Here is a 14,870-nt window from a genome sequence, read left to right as displayed (position 1 = left end):
AAAATTCTGGATCCACCGTGCTAGCCCCCCCCCCCCCCCCCCCCCCCCCCCCAAATATTGGTTCTAGAACCGCGCCTGAGCGTTGGGTTCAAACATTTTCGTAAAGGGGTGGTTTGGAAGAGAGAAATACATTTTCCTCCAGTGTTGTATTGAAATAAAAGTTCAAATATATCAAATGACAAGGATCTATATGTCGGTTATATAAAACAAATATCATGTGAGTGGCTTTAAATTGTGAAATGGGAGGAATATTATCGCTCGGTAAAATCTTGACTTTCCCAGTACACTCGGCTTCGCCTCGTGAAATGGAAAAGTCCAGATTTAACCTTGCGATAATATTCCTCCCATTCCACGCTGAGCCACTCAATATTTGTATATCACTCGAGCATTAGTGAATTACTACACAGTCATGTTTGTATATGTGCATAATATGGTAGTCTGGTTCCCAATCCAAAAGATTCTGACCATTTGTCACCAGTTCTATTTCTGACGAATTGATGAAGGGGGAATTTATTTGCTTATTTCTCATATTATACACAAACTTTTATAATTATATCCAGTATGTTTTAATCCCATGCGAATTATATTTGCGTTTGTCCGATTGTTTGTATGTCTCTGTATTTGTCAAGTTGTCATTTCGGTTTTGTTTTGTCAAGGCATCGCCATATAAGCCCCCGGCTTCGGAAGATGCCCCCATAATTGCCTTTTTTATGGTCCTTTCTTGCTTAGATATTTCCATGAATATTTAGAATAATATTACTTTAATTATATTACTTATTAATTTATTTGTTACATTTTTTCGGTCTTGTTTTCTTTTTGGCATTATGGAAATAAATGTTGATTGATTGAACTCACATTTGTATGTCTGCATGTTTGCATGCTTCGACTCCGTTCAATAGTGCCCCTGTTGACTACATGCAATTCTGCATAATGTATTGATATAATTAAAACGGCACGAGTTTATTGAGTAGTTTCAAATCTTCAAAGAGCTGACATACCAACGAATAAACAAAAACCCTGTTTCGAGTTATTCGCATTTGAAGTTGGACATTTTCTGGGCGTCGTATTTCACCCTTAATAGTTCGATAATAACGATAATGTATATTCGAAATGAAATAGGAAACTTAATTTCAATCCAATGTGATATGTTGTTTTTGAGTTTTCGTCTCCACAAAGTGTGTCAAAGGAGACTCAAATTCGGAATGAAGTTTTCGTGATTTAACTGCTTTAGGCCTATTTTCTTTAAATCATATTAAATGTATTCTTTACAGTTCACACCAATTTTCAAACGGGTTGTGACAAATGTTATGGTTAATAACTGTCTGCAATTTCAAACCAATGCAATATTTTGTTCTTGAGTTATCGTCTCAAGAAAGAGTGTCAAAAGAGGGTAAAATTCGGAGTAAAGTTTAATTAAATTAAACGCTTAGGCCTATTTTTTCTTTGAATCATATTAAATGTATTCTTCCACGGTTCACGTCAATTTTCAAACGGGTTGTGACAAATGTTATGGTAAATAATCGTTCGCAATTTCAATCCAATGTGATATGTTGTTTTTGAGTTATCGTCTCCACAAAGTGTGTCAAAAGAGACTCAAATTCGGAATGAAGTTTTCGTGATTTAACCGCTTAGGCCTATTTCCTTTAAATCATATTAAATGTATTCTTCCACAGTTCACGCCAACATGATTTTCAAACGGGTTGTGACAAAATGTTATGGTTAATAACCGTTCGCAATTTCAAACCAATGCAATATTTTGTTCTTGAGTTATCGTCTCAAGAAAGAGTGTCAAAAGAGAGTAAAATTCGGAGTAAAGTTTTCTTAATTAAATTATTTATAAATGCTTAGGCCTATTTTCTTTAAATCATATTAAATGTATTCTTCCACGGTTCACGTCAATTTTCAAACGGGTTGTGACAAATGTTACGGTTAATAATCGTTCGCAATTTCAATCCAATGTGAGATGGTGTTCTTGAGTTATATCTCTCCCCAAAGTGTGTCAAAAGAGACTCAAATTCGGCATGAAGTTTTCGTGATTTAACCGCTTTAGTCCTATTTTCTTTAAATCATATTAAATGTATTCTTTTACAGTTTACGCCAATTTTCAAACGGGTTGTGTCAAATGTTATGGTAAATAACCATTTGCAATATCAAACCAATGCAAAATTTTGTTCTTGAGATATCGTCTCAACGAAGAGTGTCAAAAGAGAGTAAAATTCGGAGTGAAGTTTTCTTAATTAAATTAAACGCGGGCATATTTTCTTTAAATCATATTAAATGTATTCTTAAACGGTTCACGTCAATTTTCAAACGGGTTGTGACAAATGTTATTAAAAATAATCGTTCGCAATTTAAATCCAATGCAATATGTTGTTCTTGAGTTATCGTCTCAACAAACTTAGAGTGTTGTATTTTTGTTTAATGGGCAGATTGTGGCCGCGTGCTGACTGTGGTTGTGTAGGGCGCCCTCTTAAAGCGTTTCATTTAATTAAGAAAACTTCACTCCGAATTTTACTCTCTTTTGACACTCTTTGTTGAGACGATAACTCAGGAACAACATATCACATTGGATTGAAATTGCGAACGATTATTTACCATAACATTTGTCACAACCCCTTTGAAAATTGGCGTGAACCGTCGAAAAAAATACATTTAATATGATTTAAAGAAAATAGGCTTGAACGTTTAATTACGAGCAATTCATTCCGAATTTTAGTCTCTTTTGACACTCTTTGTTGAGTGTCTTGTAATTGTACCTCTAGGTAACCTTGAGTAAGGTCAGTACCCACACGCACACTGTATTTTTTTGGATAAATCATTGAGAGCATGTCCAAGTGATCATGCGCAGTCAGTTTAGTTGCGAATGTGAAACTTTTATTTTCTCTGTGTACAGAATACGTGCGTGTAAGTCCCATTCGTTCTAGAATTTGTTTTGAATTCCTTTACATTTTTTTGGTCATTTAATATTTCGAGATGACCACTGGTTTAAGGTTTTTTCACGCATCCCATTCAGTTAAGTTAGTGTGTTCTTATGACCGGTTGCGGTTGAGAATTATGAACAATCGTGCCCTTTAATTGCCCCCCACACGACCAATCTCCTGACTCGAGCATGCACGTGTATACAAACCAGTTCCTGCCCTGATTCTTGTTTCTGACTTAAGAATAATGTTCTCGGTATAAAACACGTAATCTCACTAATAGTACATGTAATGTAATCTCACTTTTTAACGTTTTTGTAGTTGGTAATTTTAATACAAAAGTTGGCTCTAAATAAAGAAGCGAAGAAGACCTCGATGCGAGAATATCTTGGAGTGCTACCCTTTGCACTTTTGATAAGTTAGCCTAGGAACGAGTGCGGACTTCCTTAAGTCATTTTCTCGTGAGAGACATTCTTAACTCCTTCTCGCAATCATTTTGCAAATGATTGCTCTGTTGGTACAGAACACGGAGTCCCCAGGTCACGCTTTGAGGAGTCGACCCGGTTCGATTCTTCGCCCGGCCTGTTCCTGCATGCTTCTCACCACCACCCCTCTCTGTTTGGACCACCGTTCGCTGGAATGTCAAAATGTACTAAAAAGGATTATAACAAATGAAAAGCTAACTGCAAAATAACAAAAAAAACAATTGTTTTTCAAACGGCTGCTTTATTTACTAATAAAGGACAGCTTCGAAAATATATTATGTACACTTTCTTTCAAGACAAAGTATTAAGCAGTGTCTTGTAAATGTTCGTTTGTAGCTGCATACGTGAACTAGGATCAATAAACTTTTGCTGCAATAGATGCCCTTCCCTTATTGTTGGACACAAATTAATTGTTAACATCAATTCAACATTTTCCAGTTATTTTAAACATACAAACAAAACCTACAAATAAAATTTCAATTTTAACTTTGCATTGTTTTAGCAAAATGTTACAGGTTGTAAACATTAACAAGTAGAGATGTCACTTATCACTTCAAGTTTATAGAGGAACATACAAGTTGATCAGTAATTATCTAATTTTTTAAGTCAAACTAAAGAATCCTTTCAACTACTTCACTTGCAAAATTGCAAAACTGCACAACTATGCATTGGGGCTACTGTGACTGATCAAAAGATTCAATATTACATAATGAAACCTAGCCTCCGTAGTTTGTTTTTCATTTTATAAGTAAAACCTTCAATACAAGTGATAGAGATCAGTCTGAGACCAGACATGGACAGAATGGAGACTCTGACACCGGAATAGATTATCCTTGTCCAAGTCTAGTACATGTATACAAACTAAAGTTGAAAAAAAAAGAAAAAGATCTTTAAGAATTTCGAAACTCTTAATAACACCAAAGTAAAGAGATCGAAAGAGTTCCATACCTTCACATCACTCTACACCCTATGTACAAACCCTATCAAACTATTCTAAAAAATTCCAGGTGTTTTGTTTTTCAGTACTTGCTTTCATATTTTCCATGCTAAATCTGACTTTTTAGGGCATGTTATCGCTTTCTGATGGCTGATAGGTCACTGCAGGGACAAATTAGTGATATCCACCTATGGAATTCTTCCCAAAGAGATTGCAAATATCATTAATGCAAATGGATAAACTAAACTGGCAAACTCTACCATTTTCATAACATTCGCAATATCTTCACTCTGATATTGTTTAAAATAAATATAATTTCATTAAAAATCTGCTTTGAGAATTGTTTGTAAATTGTGCAGTTATCTTTGCAAAAACAGTCATATTCACGCAACTGAATCCAAAGAATCATAGGCCACTTCTCCTCTGTAGTAGAGCAATAACACAAATCAAAGCTGAAATTTGCAAATAAAAAGGCAACATGCATGGGTTTCCTACAAGCATTGAACACATACTTGTATTTAAAAAAAAAAAAAATGTCTGTCAACGAAAGCAAACCATTCACCTATCATCAACAATTTATGATTACCAACGTTTCTGCAATAAAAAAAGATGATTCAAGGTTTTACTACAATTTGTTGTCAAAGAAGCTGCAGTCCATGAAATAAAAAGTACTGAAAATACTAATATGATGCTAATAACCAAGGTTCCACAACAACATCTTATTGGCTAAAAAAGTATTTTAAACTTTGTTTCTACATCTAGAATGCAATCAAAGTGTTATCCAAGAGCTGGCACTAGTCTAAACACTGCTAATACTATTTACACTATTTACATGAAACCCTCATTGTGCTTAGCACTTTTAGGCTTCAGATCATTTTTCACATTTTCCACAATAAATAATTTTTTCAACAAGTTTTGCAAACTTGCGACAAGAACTTGTTTAGACGGAAATACTGTTAATATTTCACACAACGATCAAGGCTTTATACAACTCATTAAAAGAAAAAATACAAAAACCAATAAGGGAACAGTTAAACAAAAATAACCAAAACAAACTTTAAAGGACAAAAAGTAACTCAATAAAATGTTCACCCCCCCCCTCCCAGAAAAAAAACATATTGCATTGATGTGCAGATTTTCAAAAAGTTAACCAAAACACAAGTTCTCTACTTTACGTCTTTCATACACACAGTAATGGCTGATTTCTTGCTCTCCAAAGTAATGACTTCAATTCAGAGGAATCAAAACACTGAGATTCCTTGACAATAGAGTTTTGTGAAAAACAAAATCTGGTGTAATGACTTGCTCAGAATGCTTGGAACATTTTAACTTTGATTTTGTCCAGACCAAAGACACTGTTGCTTATCACATGATTCAGGGCAAGCTCTTGCATAGTCTCGCAAATGGCTTATTAGTGGATGGAGCAGGATATACTGGCTAGTAATTTTCTGGTAAGTTCAGTGATGCAATGTTGGCAAATTAGGCTCTTCAAGATTTTCACCAGACTTGGTCCTTCTTTGGCATGATGAAGCTCAAGACATCAAGGCTTAACACAGCCCATGCATATCAAACTGTCAAATGCTGTGACACAGCAATGAGTTGGTATATGTACATGTATTTCAATACTGGTTGTTTTTCATTGGGCTTCAAGCGTCAATTAAATATAATTGTTTTATCGTGCGCTTAGATACTGTAATTTCATTGGTTTAGGGCAGCCAAACACTGAGGGTGATATTGCACAGCATTCACTGCGCATGTTGTGCATGCTTGTGGAACCTGCCAGCGCACTAGCTTTGCACAATGAGAACTGCAACATCAAACGCTCAGTTTCATGTCCAGCAGGACGAGTTATTAATTGATAAATATCGCCCTTTTTGCCGGCTTCCATTGGCCGATACCGAGACCCACGCCAAAACACGACGAGTGACGCTAATGAATATAATCTACCATACTCAGTCAACCATAGCGCACATCGCAGTGATACAACTTGTTTCTCACAGTTACTTGCAACCATTTATCTGTTTGAGTAAGCCAAAAAAGTAATAGTTCTGCTTCCGTTTACTCTACCTACCCTATTTTGCCAGCCCCTACCCTGCTTTTTTTGGGAAAAATTAAAAAACAACAACTAAAAACCATCAAATACTACTACCTTTTCCCCTTGACTACACACAGATACCTCTATATGATTGTACAGTGGGTTTCTAGGCCCCAACCAACATATGATTCAAGTAAATGAAAGCAATTATCAAAACAAAAGATCAGCTTGAAATATGAAATACCCAGTTGTTTATTTCCATGTAGGACTGTAGAAGTTGATGCTGTTTTTCTTTGCCCAGTTGCTGAAGACGCATCTCTCAGTTGCTAATCGTTGTCCTCCATGTTCAATATTCTCATGGTAGTCATACACCATACATTCTGGTAGTGATGGGGTCTTGAAGTAACTGTATGGGACTGTACTGTCCGGGTTCAACCTGAGACAGCAGTTGGGAGGCAAAATACAATGAATAATAAATAGCTGTTCCTTTCCTAGAAATTTGCTAGAATCTTTCTTATGAACATAACAGCTACAAATCTAAAGATACCATCCGTGCAAGAACTGTTCTTTGTCTGAACTCACAACCAAAGTTCCTCATGGGACAATACCATTGCAAGCACACCATCTGTTGCAAGCCTATCATATTGTACTCCCAGTCAGCACAGTCAAAGAAGGTCAACTTGTATGTAAGTCTATATCCACTAAGCTTCTATTCATATGCCGTACTAAACTTTGGAGATAAAAAAATGGTTGGTAGGAGGAGCTATCCTTGATTCTGCAAGATTTTCGCCAACAAATTACACAGAGCCATTGCAGACACGAGGACATGGGCACAACTAGGCATTGATCTGAATGACAGACTGGTGGAGGGTCGGCCAGCAGGACAGTGAAAATGTTTGTCTGTAACTCACTTTCAATTTCAATTTTGTATTTTTTCCATTTATTTGATGTCCTGTTCTGTTATTCCATTTATTGCCTTCACTATCCTGAGGCCCATTGTTGCCATTGTGTTGACAGCAAAAAATCCTATCCTGAACATTGTGCTGGTAGTGTATTTGGGTAGTCACAAAGACAGGCAAGTATCCTTTTCATGCATGGCTGAATATCAGTTTACTGACTATAGTCAATACCCAGACCAACTATTGGCTGAAGAGAGAAACTGGTAACATTTCCCGTTAAGTGGGAGATCGGTCATTTTTTTTACTCAACCTGTACAGTCGTAATTTTAAAACTTTGCTCTTTGCATTCCCATTTATATTAAATGTGGTTATGGAAACTTAACAACAGTAATTAAACATTTTACTCTCATCTTTTTAGACCCACCTGCAATAGTCTTGTGGTGACATCCCATAAACTTTAATATCACTACAAACATCCTTCATGATCTGCAGAGCATGAAAACCGGAAGAAAACTCTGTACCTGACGATATCCTAAAAACAAGGAAGAAAAGAATACTGTTAGGTTCATATTCATGACACCCTGTATCAAGTAAAAATGGAAAAAAAAAACATTCTGAAACAGCTCTCTGCAAATAGTTGACAAGCTTTTCAAATAAATATTCTTACAAAACTTGCAAAATAACATAGACTTTGCTTGTACTCAAAGTTTTCTCCACGTTACTGTTGGGATTTTAATTATTTGATATGACTAAGGAGCATGAATCTTATGAATCTTCATCAAATATTTCAGGGTTGAGATTGGAAGGAACTGACACATCACCAGGCAGAGGGGTCGAGGGTTACTAAGGGGGCCAGTCTGTGCTAGCATTTGCCTACAAAAAAATAATAATGAAAATAATGAGCATTTATAAAGCACCGGTATCCGCCACAAGCAGCACTGATGGCGCTGCACTGCATAACAAACAGAAAATAAGAATAAAGAAATGAATATAAGAACAAAAGCACCCCGATAAAATTGCTGAAATTAGAAAAAAGCCCAACAAATTTTCCGCTGAATAATTACAAAGAAAAAATACTTGGCAAAAATCTGACCTTGTTTTGCCGGTGTACCTCTCATAGTCGGCATTCATTTCACTGTTGACAAGACTGGAAGGTTTGTAGAAGTCTAGCTTGGGATACTTGCTGGACAGATGACTGACTAACTTTGGCAGAGAACCAAATGAGAAGACGTGATCAGGTCCATGGATGAACACAGTCGACAAGGATGGATGATTGTCCAATAGGGTACTTGCATTGGCTATAACCTCTTGCAGACTGAAATAAAGGCAACGTATAATGGTTAAACCCAAATGTTCTAGCACTGGTTCCAAGAAGTCAACAATTGTGAAAGACAGTCACTCCTGTCATGCTAACCTTATAAATGATGCTCTACATCCACAATGAACAATGAAACATAAAAAGAAAGCCAGCATTGTATGGCAGCTATCTCCAATCTTTGATGACAATTGACATTTTTCAGATATTGTTGTAACCTACCCTCCTTGGGATACAACTCTAGCAGTAGTCCTACGCCCCACATCCAGTTCATAAGCCAAGGTTGGTGCGGCATTTAATCTGAAGACACAATCCCCCTCATCAATCTCATCTCCTAGTCTAGAGCCGAGAATGTGACCTAGAATGGAATGCAAAACATTGATAAGATGCATTGTCAAAGAAGTTTTCCTGTCTTCATTTGACAAAATTATCAAACCCATTTTCCTGAAGAACGTTTATTAAGCACATTAAATTGAACAAAAATCCAACAATTTCGAAAAGTACAACAAAGAAAATTGACTGGAGTGGCGTTTAAACCAGCGACCTCTAGATAAGTGTTCCAATGCTCTACCAACTGAGCTATCTGGCCCTTTGTTGGCAGTTCCCCAATTGTCCCTGTCTTTGTTCAAGGGGAATTAATTAGAAGCCATAAACTTGTGGTTCAATTAAACAAATATCAAACAACATACATGTACTATGAAACCTGCTGAACACCAAGGTCATTTATTCACTCTCAGATCAACACATTCCAACATAAATGTCCCACTTCCCAACACTCTATTTAACAAGAATTGAGATGTGATACACTTCCTTCCATCAAATACATGATTCTCACCTGAATTTGAGACAAGGGAGCATGTCCCACATTGAAGCGTCTCTCCCCTGTTAGTCTCCTGCTCAAGCGAGGTGAATCTACCAGATTCATCAACCACCTGCGCCGATGAAGAATGCCGATATTCATTCAGAATTTCTCGTCGTGAGATCAGCTTGGGATGGTTGCTTTCTACTAGCAGCCTACGACTCTCGTATCTTTCACGCATTCCAAGGGGCATGGGATCGACTTCGTGGATGTGGTACGTCGGCCCACGAATTTCCTTGGTAGTGACATGGCGTGGGACAAGCTTGTGTTTGTAAGGAACGCTGGACTGAGCATAGATGTACATGTAGATGATGACATATTGAAAACACAGCACCACAAAGAACATGGAAACCAACTTCTTGATTCTTGATATGGAAAACATCTTGCCAGACACTGGAAAGACAAATGTGGAGGAAAAAATGACTTGTTAACAATAATCTAGAAAAAAGAAGAAGGATGGAACGCATCAAAAATCCCCCCCCCCCCCAAAAAAAAGGATCTGAGGCAGAAGGCAGGCATGCATATCCACAGCCGGAGAAAACTGTTGATTCAAGTTTCAAACGTTTGATTTATTTAATCAAATTAGGTTTTGCCCTTCAGTCACCGACGTTTATGATTTATTTAAACCTGAACACATTTCATAATCACAGTCAACAGAGCAAAGGACTCAATGCACAAACCATGGAGGTGGGAATAGCCATACAAACCAACCACCTCCATGAACCAACTGAAAAAGAACAACTATTATCTGAATAACTACTCTTGACAATATTAACCCAGCCCAGTTGTTAACCTCGGGAAATTTGCATACAACTGGATTACTCCCCACACCCAGCTAGCTGTGCACCCCACATAAACTGTGGACACTTCAATGCCTTGAGAAAGGGTGTCAAGTCTAGCCTCTCAATATCAACAATGGGGATTAGCTAACAATGGTCATCTACAGACAGTATTAAACTCTTATACAATAGAGCAAGGACCAGTGTTTGCTTATGCAAGTCTGACAGTGAGAGTGGTCTATAAAGTAGGCTACTCAAGTTTGTAACATAGCTTACAGGATCATTATATTGATGCTAGAAGATCAGATGAAATAAGTATATGCAGTAAGCCCAGTCAATTCAAGATTTGGTAGTGTTTATTTACAAATGGCAAAATAGCAAAGTCTGTGTTTGATGCTATTTTTTGCAAATAAATTATTCAACCTCAATACTTTTTCAAGAAAAAGATGTACATGTGCTACTAGTACTAGCCTAGGTAGGGTTTATTTCCCAGAAACCCAAGAATGGTTTTGTACTGACAATAAATAACTGCACCCCAGCCCTCACAGAAAACTATATTCGCGTTTTTTTTTTGTTTTCTAAAGCGCGCCAATTATTCACATGACCGAATCTGAGAGCTGGACTGAGAATGGCTGCTGGAAAGTCAGTCATGCAAACAGCACGTGTAGCCTACCGCCCTCAGCAGTACAATACAGGGCTAGCCAGCCAAGCCGGGATAGCTGCGTGATATTTCATCATCCATAACCCACACATCAAGGTCCCCACTCTCAATGCTTACACTCAGTAATGTATGCTATGCAGTTGTATTAGCCCAGGGCACATTCATTGACTGTGAAACATACAACCTAATAAAGGTTCTTTGTAAGTTCATAGAAGGTTACTGATTAAAGGATAAAATAATCTGGGCTCTAAAATATCCAGAACTAGAAAATAGACAATTCTTAGCAAAGTTAATAATATTGTGACTTCTAGGTGTACGTTCATGGAGCTAATTTATAGCTCCATTTATGGTACATTCAACTTTTTCCATTTCAGCTTGCACTTGTGTCAACATACTGACAAAGAAATTACTGATTTCAGCTCGGGGGACAAACACAAGAAAATAAAATCAGAGGTGAAATTCAAATCTGTGCAAGCCAAAAGTTGCTGGTTACCTTTGCCAGTAGGTCCTTATGGGTATACATTTGTACATGTAGACTGTAGTCAGCATGGAATCAGGCTGCCTGCTTGTATTAATGGGTACTGTTTACGTGATTGCATCATCATGCTTTGCTAATAGGAAGCTACAGTTAGTTCAATGTATTTCTTTAACTTTTTTTAATCTGTGTACTTATCTGTAAATTATTTAAGTGTACTTGATGGAATTTTAGATTTTTCTTACTTTATTGTGCCTAGGCCCGTAATAATCTTATGAGCTGTTGACAAAACAATTCTCTATAGGGCCTACTGGCATGACTGGATAATAAAGAGAACTGAATTGATTGATTTATATCAGTGACTTCAGTTCAGATTACAAATCTGGGAAAAACCCAGATTTAAATAGGCCCAGATTTTCAACTTTGTAACAATTTGTCAGAAGGCTTTATTTTTATTAGTAGGGTTCATCAGTATCAACATTTTCTTTCAACAATGAGTAGCAAATACATCTGTCACTTTGGCGCTTGAAAAAAGTGGTGGCCCAGTACCGAATTCTTTCCAAAGTACTTGCTGTATCTGGATTGACATGAGATTCTTGAGAAAGGTCTTAGTCTGGCCCTAATGTTTAGTAAGTACTAAGTAGGCCAAATTAAGGGAAATATGCGGCGAGATTTACAATCAGTAGGCCTAATAACAATTTTACAATTTAGTAAACAAATCCAGACAATACTTATAGTTCCTATGTTGATTAAGACTAGCCCATAAATGTGGCCAATTTACTGGACTACCTCTGTTATACCCAGCCAGTTTTGAGACAAATGAATTCATGGTCTGTGTTTGTAGCACTGCTACATGCTACAAGAAATAGTAAGTTGGGTGATATGTTGATGATTTATTCGAATGGGATGGGCAGAGCCACCGTTCGGTCAAAGAACCAGACCAGGGTGTTCACTGAACACACTAAAAAGTGCTACAACATTGACTTGTGCACAAATTAAATGCTACACAGTGCTAAACGCTAAAATGAAAGGGCGAAAAGGAAGGGGCCGCGGCAAGTAGCAAAGAAGTGCTACACCATTGACTTGTGCACAAATTAAATGCTACACAGTGCTACACGTGTTTGAAAGGGCAAAAAGTAAGGGGCTGTGCCAAGTAGCAAAAGTTGCTCCATATGACATCTGTAAATAAAGGCCACTTGGAACATGTTACAAAAACATGTACTCATGTAGGCCTAGGCCTAGAACTTTGTCATGTTTGTCAAATTTTGATTTTCACATTTAGGCTTAGTATTAGTTTGTAGTTAATATGTTTGCTTTAGATGCATACTCACCCTCTTAATAATAGGCTAATCAGAAAGTGCTGCCTTTTTCAGATGTCTCTTTTTCGTGAAATTTCCAGATTCGTTAGCACATGTTTGCGTATCAAAATTTCAACATGAAATTTCACAAAAAATTGACATCTGAAAAGGCAGCACTTTAAAGAGGATGGTGAGTATGCTTCTAAAGCAAAATAAACTACAAACCATTATTAAGCCTAAAAATGTGAAAATCAAAGTTTGACAAAGTGTTTTTGTAGTTTGTACATGTTCAGAGTCATGCAAGTGTGGCTGTTACGCCCCAACTATCGCATCAGTCCCAACTATAGTTGGGACTGTCCCAACTATAGTGCGGCAGTTGGGTCGGCCCAACTATAGTTAGGGCTGGAGTTACGCCGGATGCTTCATGCTTGATAGATCTTGTTGGATTAAATGTTCCGCGGCGCTGGCACCGTGTATTCATCGTGCATGCATGCCGCAAGGCTGGCCGGTCACATGGTACTACTGTCTAGTTTTTAGTTGGATGAGTTGTCCAGCTGCTGGGTTTTATTGTCCAGCAACATTTTGCAAAATTCAAAGATTGCCATGGCCGGCCAACTATAGATGGGCCCCACCCATAGCTAATGTCAAAGGTCCCAAGTAAAGTCGGACATGTAACAGAGCTGTGGGGAATGTTTTATAGTGGTACATCAAAGTAAACTATAGTTGGGACCGCCAAATAAAAATATTGCGGTGGCCCAACTTCAGATGGTCCCCACCCATAGATAATTTCATTGGTCCCAAGTAAAGTCAGATGTGTATTAGAGTTGTAGGGAATGTTTTATAATCGTACAACAATGTACACTATAGTTGGGACTGCAAAATAAAAAGATTGGGGTGGCCCAACTATAGATTCTCCCCATCAATAGCTAATTTCAGTGGTCCCCAGTAAAGTCAGACGTGTATCAGTGCTGTAGGGAACGTTTTATAGTTGTACATCAATGTAAACTATAGTTGGGACACCACAAAATAAAAAGATCGGAGTGGCCCAACTATAGATGGGCCAGCCCAACAGTGGAACTTACAGTTGGGACTGTCCCAACTATAGTTGGAACAGGCCCAACTATAGTTGGAACAGGCCCAACTATAGTTGGGCCAGCCCAACTGTGGAACTACAGTTGGGACCGATGCGATAGTTGGGGCGTAACATGGCCTTTATTTTACATGTTTTACAGCACTACTGTCACGACTGTTTGTAGGCCTATAGGCCTACTCACACTATTGCATTGGTAGGATCAATAGTCCAGTAAACTGGCCACATAATATTCTGATTACGACCACAAACATGTTAAAATAATATTCCTAAAAAATAACTTTAATTATTCGTAGTAAAAAACTTAGACATTGTAGCACGGTAATGTCAAAACTACAGCCACCTACATAGGCCTAGGCAGTATACGAATCAGTTTGGGAAACTTGAAAAAAATTGAAAACAAAACATGATGTACCACTACCATGTTTGTGTACTAGGCCTAGGGCCTAGCAGTAGTATGTTGTACCAGGCTTCACTTAAAAACACATTTAGGGGGCCTACCTTTCTGTTGACGAAACAAACTGTATGAAATCCAAAGAGCAAGGCAGCGAAAACAACTTGAACAAGCACTAATGTCTTCCCGGGCAAAACATCAGCGAAAATACGAGCGGGAATGTGGGTTAGAATAGAGCGCGATTCCGTAGTAGGATATCATAAACGCACATGGCAAAATACCACAACAACACTCAACAGAGTGAATGGCACGCGTCCAAGTCGTGAACACTACGTGCAGTTAATTCTCCATTTATTACTTTCCCGCCATGTGTACATTTATCATAGGAGCGCAGCAAAATTACCTCAAACTATACCTACACAATTACAAAACAAAATGTGTTCATTTATTGAATATAATTTGTTTTTATTAACATTTTCGAACGGGCATATTGCATAGACGGATTGGGACAAGTTAGCCCATGTATACGTTATAAATTAGTGTTGTATAAAGTTGTCCCTCCGGTTGTTGGGACTATAAACCCCCGCTACAAACTGATGTCGCCCAGTGAAAATGATGCAATCAGTACATGAACGCAAGTCTTTTGCCAGTCGGCGCGTGTGCACGTCGTACACGCGCCCATCCTCACTCAATTGGGGGGGGGGGGGGGGGGGGGGGGGGGGGGG

The 14,870-nt window shown here is 37.9% G+C and overlaps 1 protein-coding gene across 2 annotated transcripts; it reads right to left on the bottom strand.

The window, feature by feature from the left end:
* Positions 1-3,624: 3,624 nt before the first annotated feature.
* LOC119735007 (alpha-N-acetyl-neuraminyl-2,3-beta-galactosyl-1,3-N-acetyl-galactosaminide alpha-2,6-sialyltransferase-like) lies at positions 3,625-14,848 on the bottom strand. 2 transcript variants are annotated; one of them, XM_038208684.1, is made up of 6 exons: positions 14,253-14,848; positions 9,425-9,841; positions 8,812-8,947; positions 8,368-8,589; positions 7,699-7,806; positions 3,625-6,811 (listed from the first exon to the last, which is right to left on the bottom strand). In XM_038208684.1, the coding sequence occupies exons 2-6, from the start codon at positions 9,828-9,830 to the stop codon at positions 6,628-6,630; spliced, it is 1,056 nt and encodes a 351-aa protein (XP_038064612.1). In that variant the 5' UTR covers positions 9,831-9,841; positions 14,253-14,848; the 3' UTR covers positions 3,625-6,627. The 2 variants fall into 2 exon arrangements, with proteins under 2 accessions (XP_038064612.1, XP_038064611.1); XM_038208683.1 differs by lacking the exon at positions 14,253-14,848 and adding an exon at positions 10,129-10,699.
* Positions 14,849-14,870: the final 22 nt, after the last annotated feature.

This window comes from Patiria miniata, unplaced genomic scaffold (genome assembly GCF_015706575.1).
Source record: "Patiria miniata isolate m_02_andy unplaced genomic scaffold, ASM1570657v1 HiC_scaffold_28, whole genome shotgun sequence".
NCBI classification, from domain to species: Eukaryota; Metazoa; Echinodermata; class Asteroidea; order Valvatida; family Asterinidae; genus Patiria; species Patiria miniata.
Note: the sequence above shows the minus strand (reverse complement) of the source record. Positions and strands in the feature narration are given on the sequence as shown.

Excerpts from the sequence above, each read along its gene's own strand:
- LOC119735007 (XM_038208683.1), bottom strand. The coding sequence starts at position 10,168 with ATGGAGGTGGTTGGTTTGTATGGCTATTCCCACCTCCATG. Across the intron at positions 9,842-10,128 it reads TGGCTATTCCCACCTCCATG|TGTCTGGCAAGATGTTTTCC; the intron begins GTTTGTGCATTG and ends TTGTCTTTCCAG. Across the intron at positions 7,807-8,367 it reads AGGTACACCGGCAAAACAAG|GATATCGTCAGGTACAGAGT; the intron begins GTCAGATTTTTG and ends CCTTGTTTTTAG.